This window comes from Protopterus annectens, chromosome 5.part0 (genome assembly GCF_019279795.1).
Source record: "Protopterus annectens isolate FY-2018-M chromosome 5.part0, PAN1.0, whole genome shotgun sequence".
NCBI classification, from domain to species: domain Eukaryota; kingdom Metazoa; phylum Chordata; order Ceratodontiformes; family Protopteridae; genus Protopterus; species Protopterus annectens.
In genome coordinates, this window is record NC_056735.1 from 734,606,997 (window position 1) to 734,626,957 (window position 19,961).

Below are 19,961 nucleotides of genomic sequence, written 5' to 3' on the forward strand. Positions count from 1 at the left end.
TTTCCTTCTCCTACCTCAGCATAGGCCTTTAGCTATTCCTCCTGTACTATACATTGTTGATGATGCTTTTTTGGAATCTAGTTTGGCCCCTGATACCCTGCCTCCTGCTCCCAGAAAACCTGACCGATACTACAGGGTTCCTGAGTCCCACAAGTTCCTTTTTAAAAATCCTATTGCAGATCCAGAGACTATTTCACAGGGGCCCAAGGGCATTAAGGCTTCTACTGCTAAAAATCTTACCCCTTCTGATAGAGACTCCAGGGCACTGGATAGATGGGGTAAGAAGGTTTACACTTCTGCAACCTTGGCCATTAGAGCTTTAAACTGCCAGTTTCATATGTTAAAGTATCAGCAACATGTTATTGGACTGCTTAAACAGAAAATTATGTTGATTCCTGACTGTGTAGAAAATAAAGAATTACAGGATTTAGTGCATTCTGCTGAACAAGTTGGAAAGCATACTTTGCAGTGTGGTTTTGATTCATTTGAGGCCTCTTGCAGGGCTGCTGTTACTGGGTCTGTGCTCAGAAGGCATGCTTGGCTTAAGGAACAATCTTTGCCTGATCATGTTAAAGCTAAATTGTTGGATGCTCCTTTAAATCAGGACTACCTGTTTGGCAACAAGGCTGAGGAAGTTCTTAAAAAGATGGAAGATAAAGCTAAATCTATGCAGACTGTGAAAGATTTTTTACAAGTTCAGCCTCCTAGATTTAGTAGGCACTGGCCCTCTAAGAATTGGTCCTTTCCAGCCCCTTCCAGGTCTTCTCAAGCCAAACCCAGACACAGCAAAAGCTCCAGGTTTCAGTCCCAGGGGCACACAGAACTAAGCAGTGGGGGCCTCCACTTCCAAATCTGGGAATAAGACTCCCTCCTATGGTAAACTGTCTCAATGACTTCCTTTTAAAATTTCAAAGCACTTATCAACTGACTGCCCCTTTGGGGAGAAAGATTTCTCTTCATGCAAAGAATTGGGAACTCATTACCCAGGATAAATGGGTTTTAAATATAGTGTCCCAGGGATACAGATTTCACTTCCACACGTTGCCAACACCAAACGGGTGGCCGGACCTACCCCCAAATCAGTGGGCAGAGGCCCCAAAACAAGTACTTTCTCTCTTAAGCATGGGAGCTATTCAACTGGTACCAGAAGAGGAAAAAGGACAAGGTTTCTACTCCAGACTTTTCCTGGTACCCAGAAAAGACAATTCACGGTGTCCTATCCTGGACCTGTCTACTCTAAACACCTTTTTGGAGATTCCAAAATTCAAGATGCTTACCCTTCATCAATTACTTCCTATGCTAGGCAAAGATGCCTGGTTAGCAACACTAGATTTAAAAGAAGCATACCTGCACATCCCAGTCAGGGAATCTTGCAGAAGATACCTACGCTTCATAGCAGGCTACACGCACTATCAGTTATCTGCACTGCCCTTTGGCTTATCTACTGCACCCAGGGTATTCACAAAGTGCCTAGCTCCAGTTATTGCATTTTGCAGGCAAAGAAATATTCAAATATACCCATATCTGGACAATTGTCTAATTTAGGCAGAAAGCCAGGACATACATTTGAATCATCTGGCCTTTGTACATAGGGTTCTAACTTGTTTGGGGTACACCATAAACAAAAAGAAATCACACCTGGTACCCTGTTAACAAATTATATTCCTGGGAGCAAGCTTGAATACAACTTCCCAGATGGCTTACCTCACGCCATAGAAACAAATTAATTTGACAACCTACTTCAAACAAGTGGCCACAAAAACCCTGCTATCTGCAAGACAAATACTGCAAGCCTTGGGGTTCATGGCCTCCTGCATTCTTCTAATTCCATATGATAGACTGCATATGAGGAAACTACAGTGGTATCTAAAAAGCCTATGGTGTCAACATTCTCAGGATCTAGAAGCAAAGCCTCTCCCCAGAACTACCAATTGGACAAATTTTGCACAAGGACTCCCCACAAACAAGTATGGAAAGTGGATGCTCTGTCCTTCAGCTGGAAAAACCTATCAGTCTATGCCTTCCCCCTCTGCCCCTGCTCTCCAAAGTACTACTAAAATCAAACAGGACAAACCCAGCATGATTTTGATTGCTCCAGACTGGCCGCGCCAACACTGCTACCGCCTCCTGCACAGTGTGTCATGATTATCTCCATGGCACCTGCCTCATACTCCTTCTCTGCTGTCTCAGCAGGAGAACCATATTCTGCACCCTCCGCATCTAACACTGAACCTTGCAGCCTGGCTAATTACTTAATCTCTCCTTTACCATCCCTCAGCAAACCTATGATGGATATCATTTTAGAGGCAAGGAGGCCTAGTACTAGAAAATCTTATGCTGAAAAATGGAAAAGATTCTGTGCCTGGAACCAATGTCAAGGGATGAGCACAGCAACGCCCAATTTACCTCAGATTTTACAATACTTAACTGAGATGCTTCATAAGGGCCTGTCTTTTTCCTCCATTAAAAGCCACGCCTCAGCCATTTCAGCTCATTATAACACAGAACCTCCCGTCTTCTCTCATCCACTGCTCAAACAGTTCCTCAGAGGGGCCAAAAATTTGCGACCACCCAGGAGAGTTCCAACTCCAGCCTGGGACCTAAACTTTGTCTTGGAAAAACTCACTCTACCTCCTTTCGAGACAGCTGCTACTGCAGACTTAAAATTTCTTTCTTGGAAAACAGCTTTCCTTTTAGCAATCACTTCAGCTAGAAGGGTATATGAATTACAGGCCCTTATGGCAGTGGAGCCTTTCATCATCTTTCATGCGGACAGGGTGTCCCTCAGAACCAATCTATCCTTCATGCCCAAGGTGGTATCCAGTGTGGCTCTTAATCAGTCCATTCATTTGCCAACCTTCTTTCCCAGACCACAGAATAAAGGGGAACGGATACTGCATTCCTTAGATGTGCACAGACAACTTAGATTCTACTTGGACAGGAATAAACCTCAAAGGAAATCTGAACAACTGCTGGTGACATTTGCTGCAGGGGCAGAGGGGAAGGCTATTTCAAAGCAAACCATTTCTAAATGGATAAGTCATTGCATTAATTTCTGCTATAAGCACCATGGAAAACCTATCCCCCAGGGGATCAGACCTCACTCCACCAGTGCTGCATCTACCTCTACAGCCTTTCTCAGAGGCATCCCTACCAGGGACATCCTAGAAGCTTCTACCTGGAGTTCTGTACATACTTTCACCAAGCATTATCATTTGCCAATTTTCTCTAAATCCAGAGCTGGCTTTGCCACTGCAGTCTTGCAGGGTCTTATAGCGGGCCCTAATGTTATCTAAAATCCTCCTTCCAGCCATAGCTTTGGGTTCTACCCAAATGTAATGACTGTAACAGTGAAACATGAAGAACATAGTACAGTTGTGTACACTTACCATAAATGTAGATGTTTGAGTGTATTCACTGTTGCAGTCCTGGTTACCCTCCCTCCAGCCTCCTAACTTCTTTTGACTGTACCTCTACTTTCTTTTACTATGCTTAAAAGCCTTTTTGGTGCATTTGTTTTTTTGTTGGAGGTGTATCTTTGTACTTTTATATTTAATTGCTTCCCATTAGGGGGGCACCTGACATCTGGGCCAAGAAAAACTGATGTAATGGCATCGGCTGCAGGCACCTGACATCTGGACCAAGAAAAACTGATGTAATGGCATCGGCTGCATATTTTATACCCCTGATGTCATGGAAGAAGGGATAGCAACCGACGCAGGACCCAAGACTTTGTTAATCTGGCCGACTTAGGGCTACCTGCAAGCAGATAACCCAAATGTAATGACTGCAACAGTGAATATACTTGAACATCTACATTTATGGTAAGTGTACACAACTGTACTTTATGAATACAGTATGTTTTCAAGTGTTTGGAAGTTTTTTGATGTGAGCAGTGTTTCTTAAACGGAGGCAGAATGATAGGTTGTCAGTGACTGCATCAATATTTCAAACCTTATCAGAAATGTTCAGTTTGTCACCACTGTAAACAATGATGGGTGCTAAAACTTGGCAGCTTGTATCTCTCAAAGTGACCTGAAAGGCTGTGGTCATTGTCTTAGAAGTGTCGAGCGTAAAATGACTACTCTTTATTCAGTTTTGTATGCATTCCAGATTTTGGTAAAGTTAACCAGTAGTCGAAATCATTCTGAAAGAAGGAGAGGTAAACCTGTATATCATCTGCATAGCAGTAATATTGTGAATCATTCCCTTGAGTGACTTACCCTAGTGGAAGTTTGCACGTGAAGGATAAGACTGAACCCAAAATTTAACCTTGTGAGATAACATTGGTGACTCAGTAAGTGGGCAAAGTATTAATACTAAAAAATGATCCATTGGGCATTTCCAGTAATTTAGGAAATAAACCAGTTAAAGAATGGTATCTGAAACCCCACAGTATGTCAGTAGACAGTTAAGCAAAATTTTGTAGTGCAGCTTATCAGATGTAGAAGAAAGATCAAGAAGGACCAAGATTAAGTAACACTGGCGATTTCTTGGTATTACGTGATCATTTGTGACTTTAATAATGGCTGTCTCAGTACTATATCCAACATGAAATCCAAACCAGATATGACATATTTGCATTATTTTGTGCATATCTAAGTGGTAAAGCAGTCCTATCCCAATAAGTTGGGTCAGCAAAAAAAAATTAAATCATGGTTGCCTAACTAAAACACTTCTATATTATGTATTTGTATTTTTTCACATATAATAAAGTTATGAATTTTTGCTATAAGTGGGCAGAAGTGGAGAAGCCATTGTTCATTAGGCAGCTTTGTTCAACTCCATGTCAAATAACCACTCATTGCACAGCTAAGGAATGAGGTATGGCATATAATCAGAGATTATAATTAGTTTCTTTACAGTTAATAAATATGTGCTGTGCTCATCATTAATCTGTTGTGATGTTTCCAGCTGTTACTCTTATGTTATCCTTGTCATGCTTCTAAGCACTTAACATTGCTGGTTCCTATTTCATTAATAATTTCAAAACTATTCTACATACGAGCCATTGAAATAATTAATCTTAAAACTAACATGATGGGCAACACAGCTGCATTGATCCTTGACCTTTACTTAGTGCAGCTTAAGAGATATTAAATGTTGTTCATATGCAGTTTATTGATATTGTCATCATTTTACATATTTCAACAGTCTTTTGATGCAGACAGATCTGTTTAGTCTCATATTAAAGCTCACAGTTGAAGGAACCAAATGCTAATGACAGTTTGTGTGTGCAGCTTGAACTGTAGCTATGATGTTGTAAGTTGTCTACACAACATACAAAATTAATATTTACTGTATTTATTGTGACTTATAAAATCCAGTTTAAGACCTAGAATGTAATGAATATAACCATTGCAAAGATTAGTTTGTGCTGAACAATTTCATATTTATACTTGTTTAACCTTTATAGTTTTGTAAATATTGATGGATGTTTGAACTCTGAGGATATAGCCTGATTTTATCAAAAGGTTTGGGATGCAATATCTGAGTACAGAATTCAAGTGTTATTGGATGGAAAGAGTTAATTAGAAAGTGACAATTTTTTTGTATTGCATGATATAATTTTCTCATTTATGTAATGCCAGGTGAACAAGGTACTGCTGCTTGATGTCACGGTTGTATTACTGCACAGATATCTGCATTTCATTAACTAATTGCTAATATGCCAAATGTGTAGTTGCACATATGTCCATAATTTTGTGTGTAACCAAGGGACTAAAGGAGTACTAACTCAGTAGGTCAACTGAGAGAAAAAAATGTCAGTTTCCTGTGTGAAGCATGGGTTAAATTTGATGTTCACAGTTGTTTTGCAGATATCAGAAGAATGTGATTTATTGTTATGATGGAATAACTATGGGAATGCAATATCTGTTTTGAAGAATTCATGAATCCCAAGTCATGAGCCAGTCAGCCTGTATGTATGTAAAGGAGTGTGACATCATCATATAAGATGTGCAGTAGTAGAAATTATTTCTTATTGTTTTCTTTACAGCATTATGAATATGCAGTATATGTTATTTACATTAATGCATTTAAATAAAAAGCATTTCATATGGTACTGTGTGGTAAAACTTTCATGATACAAGGAAAACTTCACACTGACTCTTGTTCAAAGTGCACAGTTTGAGATATTTACAGTTGGTTAAAAATTAAAAGAAAAATCTAGCCAAGCTAGAGTTTCCATTTTGTGATTGTTTAAAGCTCTTGTATTAGACGCACATGGTATATATGCAAATGACCCCTTAAGGACATCAGGTATTTCAGCTATATGGCAGTTCTAAATGCCCATGACTTTTTTTTTTTTTTTTTTTTAAGTCTACTATGGACAAATTCATGCCAGTAAAGCAAACCCCACTGGCTGTAGTCATGCATGTTTCAGCTTTCTTATGAGTTTGTCAGCACAGCCTAAGTTGACTGCTTAGCTAACCTTTAGAAAAACAGGATTGTCATCTTATGGGCATTCAGAACTGCCATATGGCTGAAACACCTGATGTCCTTAAGTGGTCATATTACTGATTGGTTTGTCTCTGTGACCTTTTTACTCATTGTTTTATATTTACAGTTGGTTGAGAATTAAATTATGTAGATATGCATAAATATTCCACTCTGCAGTTATTTACAAAATATATACGTCTAACAAAATTGCTGCATATCAAAACAAACTCATGCCTACACAAGCATTAACTGCTACTAAGAGTAGGATTAACTGATATGGTTACAAAAGTGTTAACAGTTATTTGTTTTATTTCACTAACAAATTATTTTTTTTGTAATATGGTGTTAATTATAAAATCATTTTTGTGATGTGATAAAATGTTAATATAACCATTGGAAATATGGCTGGGTGCTGAACAAGTGTACCGTTTATTGTCTTTCATCTGTTGTGGTTCTCAGTATATTTTAATTTGTTTTTAAAGGCATGTTTTAACTGCATCCTTAGTTGTCGGGAGGTTTGAAGTTGCACTGCTAACAGGAGTGAATGAGTTAAAAATGAAATGTAGTACTGTAGTATAGGTGAAGTTTGTCTGAAGTTACTTGCCGTTTTATAATTTCTTTTAGCTAAAATGTTATATTTTTCTGGGTTTGATATAATGTAACATACACCTGCAGAAGGGTTTTTACTCCTGCTGATGTTTTGTTTAGAAATATCTAGTTAAACTAAGTAAACCTATTTTAAGATGAAGATTAAACAAGACAGAAGGCAAACCTAGTCATTAGACCAGATTCACACAATTTCTACCTTAAATGTGGTTTCCACACAATGATCATTAAATTTGTCCTGTGTGAGATCTAGATGTAGTTTTATCCCATTAGTGTCTAAATGATTGCTTACACAGGAAATAAAATTGCCTTTTACCTCAGCCAGCATCAGTGCTTGTCTCTCTTGACTAGTACAGGGCTTAGTTCAGCTTACTATACCCTGTTCATTAGCAATAAAACAGAGGTAATCCAGAGGGCTTGAATGAAGTCTGGTATCCTACCTGTGACCCAGAGGGTCAGAGTATATGGGATAAGTCAAGATAAAAATCACTTTAGCTAGTAAATCTAGGAGACTCTGTCTGTGATACCCTTCCTGTTGAAAAGCCTGGAAATTCGAATGCTATGCCAGGATTGCAAAATCTGCTTTTTTGCAGGGGACAAGGCCCCCTATACCTCCAGTTAATTGTATATACCAGTGGAGAAAGGGGTAAAACATCATTCCCCACTGTATCATGTTCCTGCACAATATTGGCCCGTACTGCTCAAGCGTCTGGGTTTTCGTCAGTGTGGGTTTGAAGTTCTAATATCTGTTCTTTTAATCATTCAGTCTTTGGTCAGGGACATATATATGCATATATATATATATATATATATATATATATATATATGTATTTATATGGGTCCACTTTTTAATTTCGAAATACCAAAATCTCGACTTTCAAAATACCGATCCCAGAAAGTCGAGATTTTGGAATCTCGAAATTAAAAAGTGAAGAAGAAAATAAACAAAAAAACAGTTAAAATAATGTTTTTGCTGGGGGGCAAGCCCCCATGCACCCTCCACACCCCCTTACTTAAATATACCAACTTAGAAAAACTGCACTACAGTGAAGAGAACAGTAATGCTCCGGTCCCGCTTACCATTCTTGTCACTGTAGCATAATCTCAGAGTTGGCATATTAAAGTAGGGGGGTGTGTGGGGGTGCAGGGTGGCTTACCCCCTGGAAAAACATTATTTTAGTTTTTTTTTTTTGGTTCACTTTTCACTTTCGAGATGCCAAAATCTCGATGTTTTGAGTTCGGTATCTCAAAACTCGAGATTTTGGTATTTAGAAAGTAAAAAGTGGACCCATATATATATATATATATATTTTTGTGTCTTTCGGCTTTTCACGGTTAGGGGTCGCCACAGCGAAACTCCAGTCCACAAATGATTGGCAGTAGATTTTTACGTGCTGGCTTGCTCAGCCTAACACACAACCTTCAACGAAGGAACGCCCATTCAAGCATGTCACCACACAGAAGACGCTCTGAGAATCGAACGGGCAATGTCTAACTGTGAGGCGACAACGCTACCGCAGCACCACCACCGCAGTATATATATATATATATATATATATATATATATATATATATATAAAATCTGTATGTATATATATATATATATATATGTATATATATATATATATATATGTATATATATATATATATATATATACACACCCAAACATACAGATATTTAGGTGCATGACATTACATTGCCCCTTTCCCCACTTTAGTGGAATCTTAGCGTTGGTATGTGTAGATGTATAAATGTGTGTGTGTGTGTGTATATGTGTGTGTATGTATGTATGTATATATATATATATATATATATATATATATATATATATATATATATAGGTGTGTTTACCAGCTTACCCAACAAAAACAGATGTTTTCTTTTTTTTTTTTTTTTATTTGATCTTTTGAAGATCAATGTGAAGTTGATGATTTGTGGTTCAACATTATGACATTTCTCTGAAATGCCATACCCACTTACATTACTTTAAAAACAAATCCTTCCTTTATGCCTAATGTTTTCTTTGAGTTTACTTAATCCAGACAGTTTATATTCCTGTTTTTTCCAAGATCAAAGAATAAGGGAGAAGAAATTTTACATAATGTGGATGTCCTTGGGCAACTTGGATACTACATTTACAGGGCTGATACTTCATGGCTGCTGATCAGCTTTTTGTCTCCTATGAAGTTAAGAAGGGACAAGCGCTGTCAAATCAGACAGTTTCTAAATGGTTGTCCCATACTTTTGCTTTTTGTTATTCCCACTTTAACAAGTCACTTCCAGACAAAGACAGGGCCCATTATTTCAGAGTTCTGGCTGCTTTTGTGGCTTATTGGAAAGGGGTTGACTTCAGAAATTTTCTAGAGGCAACAACTTGAGTCTTTTGTACAAACCTTTACCAAGCACTGAAAATTATTTATTTATTTTTTTGTCTTGATGCAGTGCAGCCTTTGCTAGGGCTATTCTGTAGGAGCTCCTATACTCTGATCCATCTTCCTCCTCCTTTCCTTTATAAGCTCTGGTACTCATCTCATAAGCTTAGGCTACTGCTGCAGTACTGTAATGATGAACATAGTACAGTTGTGTAAGCAAACTTAACATAACTGTAGATCTTCTAGGAGAGCACTGCTACAGTAGCCGATCACTCCTTCCATCTCCCCATTTTTGTTTTTTTTACACCAGAATATAGGATTTTTATTGGTATGGATCCTATTTCTCAGGGCTATAACCTTCCTCTAATGAAGCAAGAAAGCTCAGAAGTTTTGGCACCTTAGCCACTGTATTTATCCCGCTTCCTTTATGCTGGACAGTGGCTAGAGAGCATGGAAGCTGCCCTAAATCTTTGGAAGCTGGACATCTGGATCCAGTCCATAGCAAGACATCCAATATATTGTATGCTTCTGCAGCAATGATATGTTCTAATATCGACTGTTATGGTAAGTTTACTTACACATCTGTACTTTTTGATTCCTTTTCATGTAGCAGGAAGAATTTCAATAAGCTGATTAAAGATGCTGTGGTAGAATCAGTCTTGATAGGGGAGGAAAATATATGCCTTCAGGTTTGGGGTGAAATGTTTTAAATTCTGCATAGTGACTTACTTTATAAAAATTAATGTGAGAGTGTTCAATCTCGCCTTTGTTCTTACACATGGGTTCGGAGCCGATCCTCGGCTCCGTGCCGGCCGACTGCAAGCTCTGCATCGAGAAGAAGCTCGAGGACATCTAATACCCACAATCCCCCTCTGCCTTTACCTCAGATCTAGTTTGCCGCTGCTGCATACGCATTGCTGGGGACTAGCTCGAGGCTTTTACAGATAAGAATTTATCTTTCTGTTTAAACTTTTCAAAAAAATTTCTTTAAATATAGTCTATGAATAGTTAGAGTAGGTGTGTGAGTGGACTTTGATATCTCGGTTCCTTAGATTAGTTACTTAGTTTAACTAAAGGGTACAGAGTTTTTCGGGGCCTACCACCCCTACTTGAATAACTTTGACTAAGTATTGTTGTAGTCTGCTTTATTACAGGAATTGACACTTATTACCGGATTTGACTGTTTTCTCATTGGAAGTGACTTTTAATTACTGGACTGTCTTTCTTTCTTGTTGTTATGTCAGAAAAATTAAAATCTGGCTTCAAATGTTGTCAGTGTGGCCAAAAAATGTCGGTCACAGACAACCACAGTTCCTGTGTCTACTGTCTTGGCCCTCTCCACTTACAAGAGGACTGCTCTATTTGTCACTCTTTTAGTGGGAGGGTCATGACAGATAGGCGAGGAAACTGATGGATAGAGGATTGCTGAAACCCTCTTTCCAGGAGGCTCTGGATGCTTCGGACCAGGCATCCAAGTCTTCGAAGGGGTCGAAGGCGTCGGAGCCAAAGTCATCGGCTCCGAGCTCTTCGAGTCTAGTTAGATCACCGGTTCCACAGACTTGGGGCCGAGTGTTCAACTGTTGGCAGTTCGAGCCTCGAGTCTTGGAACCGGTGACGGAGCTCCCTCCACCGACTCTGTTGAGGTCGGCTCCGTCTTCGATCCCTTCGACTCGTTCTTCTAGAGCCCTTTCCGACACCGACGTGGACCGTGTGGTGCAGAAACTTATGGAGCATACGGCCCTGTCCAAGCTTATTTCGGTCTCCTCTCAGTTGATGTCGAGACTTGAAGGCCTGCCACTATCTCCATCTGTTCCTCCTCCGAGACCTGTTCAGTCTTCGGAGCCGGAAGAAGCTGACTTGATGATTGTGGAGCCCTCGGTGCCAGAACCGTCCTTTTCTCGGTCGGCACCGTTTACCTCGACTCCATCCGATCCGGTACCGGAGTCGCGGGCCGAAGATCTGTCCTTGGTTCCGGGACCGAGAGTCGGACCGATGTTTGGTTCCGACGCTCCTCTCGGGCCTCGCACGGATCGATCCGGTTCCGTCGGCGGGGTCGATGCCTTCGCTTCCTGTTTCGGAGAGTCTTCCCATTTCTTCCAAACCGGGACATACCACGACTCGGGTCCCGGGGGCCTTCGACCTCATGAGGAAGGTGTTGTCTACCCAGACAACCACATCAGCAGGTACAGCTTCTCCTCCCCGAAAAGGACCGTTATCCTCCTCTGCACCCACGGCCACGCCCAAGCGTCGGGCACCAGTGTCTCAGCCACCGCTGGAGTGTGGCCCCACTTCCTCGGAGGCTTCTTCGGATGCTCCCCACGAAGAAGTTCCCAGGAAAAGACTGTGTAAGAGGAGACACTTGGATTCTCCACAAGAATCCTTGACATCTGATACTGACTTAGATGAGTCAGAAGGGTCCCCTAAGTCACCTTCAGAGGATGACTCTTTTGCTGACATCTTGGAGATCCTTAAACAGAGAGGTGACTGGCAAGCCCTCCCCTTCTGAGGATGAGTCAGTTTTGCTGAAGGCATTTGGTGCCCGTCCTTCCTCCTCCTGGGTCACTCCGCCTTTGATGAGTTAATGGAATTAATTGCTCAAGGCGTGGGAGACTCCTGACACGGTGGAACCAGTCCCTAGGAAGCCAAATAAGTACATCACGGCACCACAGGACAAAGCTTACCTTACCAAAGGAGTTCCAGTAGACGCCATGGTGGTGGCAGCGCCACGAAAAGGAGATGTCGGAGTCTTCCTCATCTGTCCATCTGCCTAACAAAGATTCTAGGACCATGGACAGATACGGGAAGCGCATTTTCAGTTCAGCGGCTTTCTATGCTCCCTGAACTATTTGACCCATTTTACACGTTTACAGAGGGATCTAGTCAAAGAGTTGGGAGATACCCTCCAGGGTGCTACAGATGCCGCTGTCTCAGAGAAAGTTACAGCGCATCTCAACACCCTTACGTCCATTGTGAACTCTTCCATGAGGCTGATATCCTATGCAGCCGAAGGATCGAGTAGGGCAGCGGCTTCAGCGATTGCTCTTCGTAGGCAATCCTGGATGCGCTTATGTTCGTTTGGGGAAGCCTGTAAGTCTTCCTTTACTAACGCCCCATTTGATGGAGCCACACTTTTGGCCCTAAAGTAAAGGAGACCCTTACCCGGTGTGAACAGGAGGGAAAGACTCTGTCTGCTGTCGGAGTCCGTTTTCCACCCTTCCAGACCGTACCCCAAAGGGCAGCGTGGGAAAATGTGGTTTCAAAACCCCAAGGATCTTTCCCAAACACACAGGGTGATGCCCCTCTAGAGGCAGAGGGGGCAGAGGTGGAAGACGCCGCCTGGCGGCAGAGGGGTCCGAAAACCAAGGTGACAGGGATAACCTCCTGGCAAACCTTTTCAGCACTCCTGAGAGGAGGCCCGACTGTCCTGCTCTGGAGGCAGTCGGGGTCGCTTAGCTTTATACCCTCAGGCCTGGCAAAACCTTTCTTCAGACAATTGGGTAAAAGCATTGTTACCAGAGGTTACAAAATCCCATTTCTATCCACCCCATTCCAAAGAGAAAACTCCCAGATGTACCACCCCATCTGCGAGACCCAGCAGCTACTGATATTTCAAAGCTGCTAGAAAAAGAGTCATCCAACCAGTCCCAGCGGACCAAATAGGATTCGAACTTACTCAAGGTTCTTTTTAGTTCCAAAGAAAACAGGGGACAGGAGGCGAAATCTGGACCTAAGTCATCTCAACACCTTTGTCAAGAAGGAAAAGTTCGAATGGTCACGCTTCAATCGATCCTTCCATTCTTACAGAAGGACGACTGGATGTGCTCAATAGATCTGAAGGACGATACTACCACATCAAAATGGCCAGGGCGTCCAGGGATCATTTGCGCTTCGGCTGGGAGCCAGTCACTATCAGTTTCGAGCCCTGCCCTTTGGCCTGACCACAGCCCCCAGGGTCTTCACCAAATGCATGGCAGTGGTAGCGTCTCATCTGAGGCGCCTAGGATTCCAGGTGTTTCCGTATCTGGACGACTGGCTCCTGTCTGCCACCACCAGGCCAACTGATACAAGCCAGGGATTGCACCCTACAACTTTGTACACACCTTGGCATCTCAGTAAATTTCGAAAAATCGTTGCTACAGCCATCACAGCATATCTTATTCATAGGAGCGGAATTAGATAATGCGTCAGTTAGTTCTAAAACTTCCGACAGAAAGAATAGTAGCACTTCAATTCAACATTTCCCTTCTTCTGTCGTCCAGAAAGTCACCAGCAAATTGTTCTGAAAGTTTTGGGTCTCATGGCAGCTTCTCTCATAGCGATACCATTGGGAAGACTGCACATGAGAGTGCTACAATGGCTTCTATTTGCACAATGGTCATTCCAACAACTTCCACTGACTCACGAAATATTGATAACGAAAACATGCAAATCACACCTAATGTGGTGGTTACAGACGTGCAACCTATCCAGCGGAAGACCATTTGTGCTACCCGCACCATCAGCGACGATAACCACGGACGCTTCCCTGATAGGGTGGGGGGGCATCTTTCAGGGACAGACAGTCCAAGGCGAATGGACCAATCTGGAGTACAATCTGCACATCAATGTTCTGGAGTTGAGGGCAGTGTTTTGGTGTTGCAACACTTTGCTCCCCTTCTTCCTCCAGGGACCATTGCAGTTCAGACAGACAACATGTCCGTAGTCTGGTACATAAACAAGCAAGGGGAACCAGGTCTTACCAACTATGCAGAGAGGCCATGAGAATTTGGCAATGGGCAGAGTCCACCGGTCGCTTTCTGATCGCAACGCACATCCCGGGTCATCCAACGTCATAGCCGACAGGCTGAGCAGGGCAATACTATTGCCTCACGAGTGGTCCCTCAAACAGTCAGTTGCGAGAAGGATTTTTTGCAAATGGGGCCAGCCTACCTGCGATCTGTTTGCGTCTCCAATGAATGCCAAATGCAGGAGCTACTTTGCCCTATTACCCTCCAGGGAAGTCCCCAGGGACGCTGGTACACGATTGGCCCCCGGGTCTCCTATATGCTTTTCCTCCATTTCCCTTGATTGCAAAGTTTCTACAGAAAGCCAACAACCTTCAGAGGACTATTATTCTCATTGCCCCGTTCTGGCCTCGTCAAATTTGGTTCCCCTTTCTATTGCATCACCACATTCGGGGACCTTGGATGCTGGACCCAGAGCCAGATCTACTGACTCACTCGTCAGGAGTTCCTCACCCATCTCTAGAATCTCTCCATCTAGCAGCTTGGCTGCTCCGCTTCCCTTTTTAGCCAGGTCAGTTCCCCTTACATCGGCAGTTCAAGATATTTTAGTAGCTTCTCATAAAGTTTCCACTACAAAGACTTACACCAGTAAGTGGAAACGTTTTGTCTTCTGGGCGGAATCACATCATTTGGACCCTGTTACAGCTCCGTTAAACAAGGTTTTAGAATTCTTGACTGAATTATTTCATGAAGGAGCTTCCCCGGCTACTTTAAGAGTACAGTTAGCTGCCATTTCTAACTATCATATAGAGGAATGTGGTGTGCCTATTATGGCTCACAGACTTTGTAAAGCCTTTTTAAAAGGTTCTTTTCATATCAGACCACCAGTCAGAAGTCCGACATCACCGTGGAATTTAAACCTGTTGCTTTCTAAATTGATGTTGCCACCCTTTGAACCAGCTTCAAGTTGCACATTGAAATTTTTGTCATGGAAAACTTTATTTCTAGTGGCCATTACATCTGCTAGACGAGTGTCTGAGCTTCAGGCCCTTTCTGTCAAACATCCTTATTTAATATTTCATTCTGACAGAGTATCCCTATGCACTAATCCATCCTTTCTCCCCAAAGTTTGTTCTTCTAGTAATATTAATCAGTCCATTGAATTACCCACCTTCTTTAAGAACCACTCTAATAAATTGGAGTATATGTTGCACAAACTGGACGTCCATAGACAACTCAGATTTTATTTGGATAGAACAAAAGATCACAGGAAATCTGATCAACTATTTGTAGCTTTTGCTGACAGCAGAAAGGGTCTTGCAGTTACGAAACGAACTCTTTCTAAATGGCTAACTGACTGTATCACATATGTTTACGAAGCTTCTGACCAAACATTATCAGCAAAACCCAAAGGACATTCCACCAGATCAGTTTCTACATCTTTGGCTCACGCAGCTCGCTTACCTTTAGACACTATTTGTGCGGCTGCTACTTGGGCTAAACCACATACATTTATCTCTCATTACAAAGTGGACAGGGTTTCTAGGGATAGGGCAACCTTTGGTTCCACTGTGCTCAAGAACGTTCTCCCTTGAGTTCCTCAGGATCATGGAGCTAGGGACGCTACCCATGTGTAAGAACAAAGGCGAGATTGAACACTCTCACATAAAGAAGTTATGTCCTTACCATAACGTTCCATGTGGAGTGTTCATCTCGCTTGTTATTACACTCCCACCCTCCCACCCTTAGGAAGAACGTTCGATTTGGTGCCTGGTCTGGAGTATTCTCCTTCTGCTGTTGCAGTATTACTGTTACTATCATACTCTTGGTATGTTTGTATATATGTACTTTTATGTATATAGTTGGCAGGTGTGCGTGCTGTATGTCTGGTTTGCTTGCAAACTAGATCTGAGGTAAAGGCAGAGGGGGATTGTGGGTATTAGATGTCCTCGAGCTTCTTCTCGATGCAGAGCTTGCAGTCGGCCGGCACGGAGCCGAGGATCGGCTCCGAACCCATGTGTAATAACCAAGGCGAGATGAACACTCCACATGGAACGTTATGGTAAGGACATAACTTCTTTTTACTGTTGGTGTACATTACAAGGGCTACTGTTGTTCCGGACTAGTGCATTTTGTAGGTTGTAATATTTTGTTTTTTTTTCTTTTTAGTTAATGAGAGTCACATTGTGGTACAAGCTCTGCGTCTGAACACCATGTCTAAGCTGACCTTTGCAGACTGTGCTCGATTTGATGCATTAGTGAAAGATGTTTTCTCTGGGGTTGATTTCGGAGATGTTGAATATGAAGAGTTGACCACAGCACTACATCAAGTTTTTGAAGAAGCAAACTTAGAAATAATATCAAGTCAGGTGAAGATTAAAACTGTTGATAAGCCAGTAACATAAACTGTATTGGTGTATGATCTCTTACATTAACTTATTGTTGTAGAAGGCACGCTGATTTAATGAAGAATTGAGAGAGTTCAGGATAAACTTTTATGAAGAGATGGATGTTCTTCGTGTTTCACTGTTGCAGTCATTACATTTGGGTTATCTGCCTGCAGGTAACCCTCAGCCGACCTGAATAACAGAGTCATGGATCCCTGCGTCGGATGCTGTCTCTTCTTCCATGACGTCAGGTCATCAGGGGTGTAAAACATGCAGCCGACACCATTACATCAGTCTTTCTTGCAGCAAGGTGCCTGAAGCAGAAGCAGTTCGCAAGTGCTGGTCGGCCGACTCCTGAAATTTTTGTTTTCGAGTTTCAGAACCGAAGTCGTCAAAAAAGCTAAGTACCCCGTTGAGGATCCTTTTTCTTGCTCTTAACCGATGTCAGTAAAAGTTAACAATTGTGTTAACTGTGGAAAGCAAATACCTCAGAAAGATTTTCATTCGTACTGCATTCCTTGTTTAGGCCCAGACCACGACATCCCTCATTGTCAGTTTTGTGTTTTATTCAACCCCCAAACTATTTGTCGTCTGTCTTTTTTTGCTGCAAATTATTTTGGTACTCTGTATAACTATCCAGAAATGGCTTCGGTAAGCCATCTGACTACCGATATTCCGAAAAAAACACAAGGATAAAGACAGAGACAGACCGCATAGGTCCTAAACTGCTGACTACTCTTCTGTTAAGCTTGTTGCCAGTCCAACGGTCCTCAGTGAGGCACTTTCGCAGCCCCTGATATCTGCTACTTCAGATTCGCAGGCCTCTACTGAGACCCATTCAGAGTCCGGTATGCTGCGAAATGCTTCTTCGACTATGGAACCTGCGGATGTCTCTACCTTGGATGGGTCCGGAGCCGCTGTGCAGGCACCAGCTTCTGAGGGTGTATTCAGGCCTACACACTTGCATTTTAAACTGACACCATCTTCTTCATCGAGGCCTAAAACTCGACCCACGCATAGAAAACCGACATCCAAACCGCATGGTCAGGCCCATATGCCTAAAAAACAAATGCTTAGAATGGCTGAAGACCTTATTACTTTAAGGGAAGCCAGCCTTCCCCCTCTAAGAGACCTAGAACTGATTTTCCCTCTGATTCTTCTGATCAGGATTCTGATATATCTGTTTTTTCTGATTACTAGGATTTGCCCTTATCTACCTATGAGGATTCTGATGCAGAGGATTCCATTCCCTCTGCTTCCCCCCCAGAAGGTTTTTCTTTTGGTGAAACCTTGCACACTCTTAGGGAGCATTTCCGCTGGAAAGCCAGGATTACTCTGATTCCAAAAAGAGGTTTAGGGAATTCTTACTCCTTCCTCAACACAGGCCTTTAGCTATCCCCCCTGTTCTGGACATTGTAGATGATGCTTTCTTGGAATCTAGCCTGTCTCCAGACACTTTACTTCCAGCTCCCAGGAAACCTGACAGGTATTACAGAGTACCTGACTCTCACAAGTTCCTTTTCAAGAATCCTACTGCGGATCCAGAGACTATTTCCCAAGGTCCAAAGGGCATTAAGGCTACAACTGCCAAAAATCCTATCCCTTCTGATAGAGATTCTAGAGCCTTGGACAGATGATGTAAGAAGGTATACAATTCTGCTACTTTGGCCATTAGGGCTTTAAATTGCCAGTTTCATACGTTAAAGTGCAATCATCATATTATGGGACTAATTAAACAGAAAATGATGTTGATTCCTGATTGTGCTGAACACAAAGATTTACAGGATTTAATGCATTCTGCTGAACAAATTGGTAAACATACTTTGCAATGTGGATGTGCTCTTGTCCACATTGATGGCGTCCCAATCAGTAATTGGGTTTATTCTGATGCAGAAGCCCCGGAATACTTCTTTTTGGTTGGCCTCGTGATTGCAGAACCAGTTTTGCCCGCCGCATGCGGCGGCTGCAATCAGTTTGAAGCCTGAGTTTCGTGTTTTAATTCTAGCGATTTTTTTGCAGGTGCAGCAGTTTGGTTTTTTAGAAATCAGCTTGGAGGACCCAGGGACATAATTAGTTTAAAGAAAATGGAGGATGTGGCAAGTCTATAAGAAGTTAAGGCAGAAGAAAAGTGCATGTTAAGGGTTTGAGATTCCTTGCCTCTGAAGGGATGGACTGGTCAGGGAAGGAGTTGATTCCTGCAGAGCAGACCCATCTAGACGCGGTAGGCCAGAGCTCAAGGTCTAGCTAGGACCAAGGGTGAGACTCAGGTTGGCAGAGCTTCTGGTTCAAAATAGTCCTGGGATCACATCACCACAGACCTGCCTGTCAGGAGGCTGGGGAATCCTTAGTTCTGGCATTCAGTCTTTCCTGGAAGACTCTCTCTTCAGTAAGATCATTGGGACAATCCTTTTTCCAGGAAGGTTAAGTTTGTTCACTTTCAATTCGCTTACACATTCCATTTCCAAGAGGTGCCCCCTTTCAAATCAAAACCAGGTTACAATCCATCCAAAGTTACATTTCTCAGGGATTAGGGAACACGGGGAGCCCTCAGCATTTTTCAGCCAGTCCCAACCCTTTTCTGGGGCCTTACTACTCATCCTCGCCTGTCCAAAGTCCCCATCAGAAAGGGGACGTGGATTCCAATTTTGATTCCTAGTACCAAAACACTTATCTGAAATTTCAAAGTTCTTTTATTTTATCTATCCTTACATCTTACCCTACTGGGCAAAGATCAAGATGTTGACTTATCAAACAGCAAGGAAGCTTTCCTCTCATGTGAGATGGTAATCTTAGTTGCACAAAGTGCTTTCTCCGAGCTGGGTGAAGATAAGTCATCAGCTCTGCATTTATTCAAATCTATCTATCACGTAGTTCTCACAAAGAAAGTCCTCCAGTCTATCTGCTTTCTGTTAAAAGAAATTCTCAATATCATCCTTCAGTGCGACCCTGGCTGCTTAAAAGGAAAGAAAAAGGAAAGTCTTCTAATCTGGAATTCTCAATAGCTGTGCTTGAGGGCCTAGGAATGAATTGTGATCAGAATAAAGTCCAGCCTAGTACCTCTCCAGAAATGTGCTGTTGGGTCTGACTATCTGAATATGCTCTAGCAGCTCTTGCTGACCCGACAAACAAAGAGTCTATCCCTTTGCGCTTCCATTTACTATCTCATCACTCGTGCTTCCGGACCCTTACTGCATATTCGCCATTCATCATGGTATCTGCTGACTGTGACACTCCTTCCCAAGCAGAAACTGCCACTGCCTAAGCTTCAATGGCTGCCTTCAATGCAAAAGACACTGGAGGATTTGGCAATGGTATCTGTCATAGAAGCTGCTGGATTGCCCCAGAAAGAATTTTTGCTCAGTCCTTAGAATGTCACCTAAACAAGGGAATCTCTGTGCTGGGGAGCTCATCGAAAATGGAAAAAAGGATA

The 19,961-nt window shown here is 42.3% G+C and overlaps 1 protein-coding gene across 2 annotated transcripts in view; it reads left to right on the plus strand.

Annotated features, from left to right (window-relative positions):
* Window positions 1-19,961, plus strand: part of DYNC2H1 (dynein cytoplasmic 2 heavy chain 1) — a 6,555,988-nt gene that overhangs the window by 3,070,010 nt on the left and 3,466,017 nt on the right. For both annotated transcript variants that reach the window (XM_044072582.1, XM_044072581.1), the window contains one exon: window positions 16,314-16,513. In XM_044072582.1, the coding sequence (XP_043928517.1) occupies window positions 16,314-16,513 (200 nt within the window). The remainder of the gene's footprint in view (window positions 1-16,313; window positions 16,514-19,961) is intronic.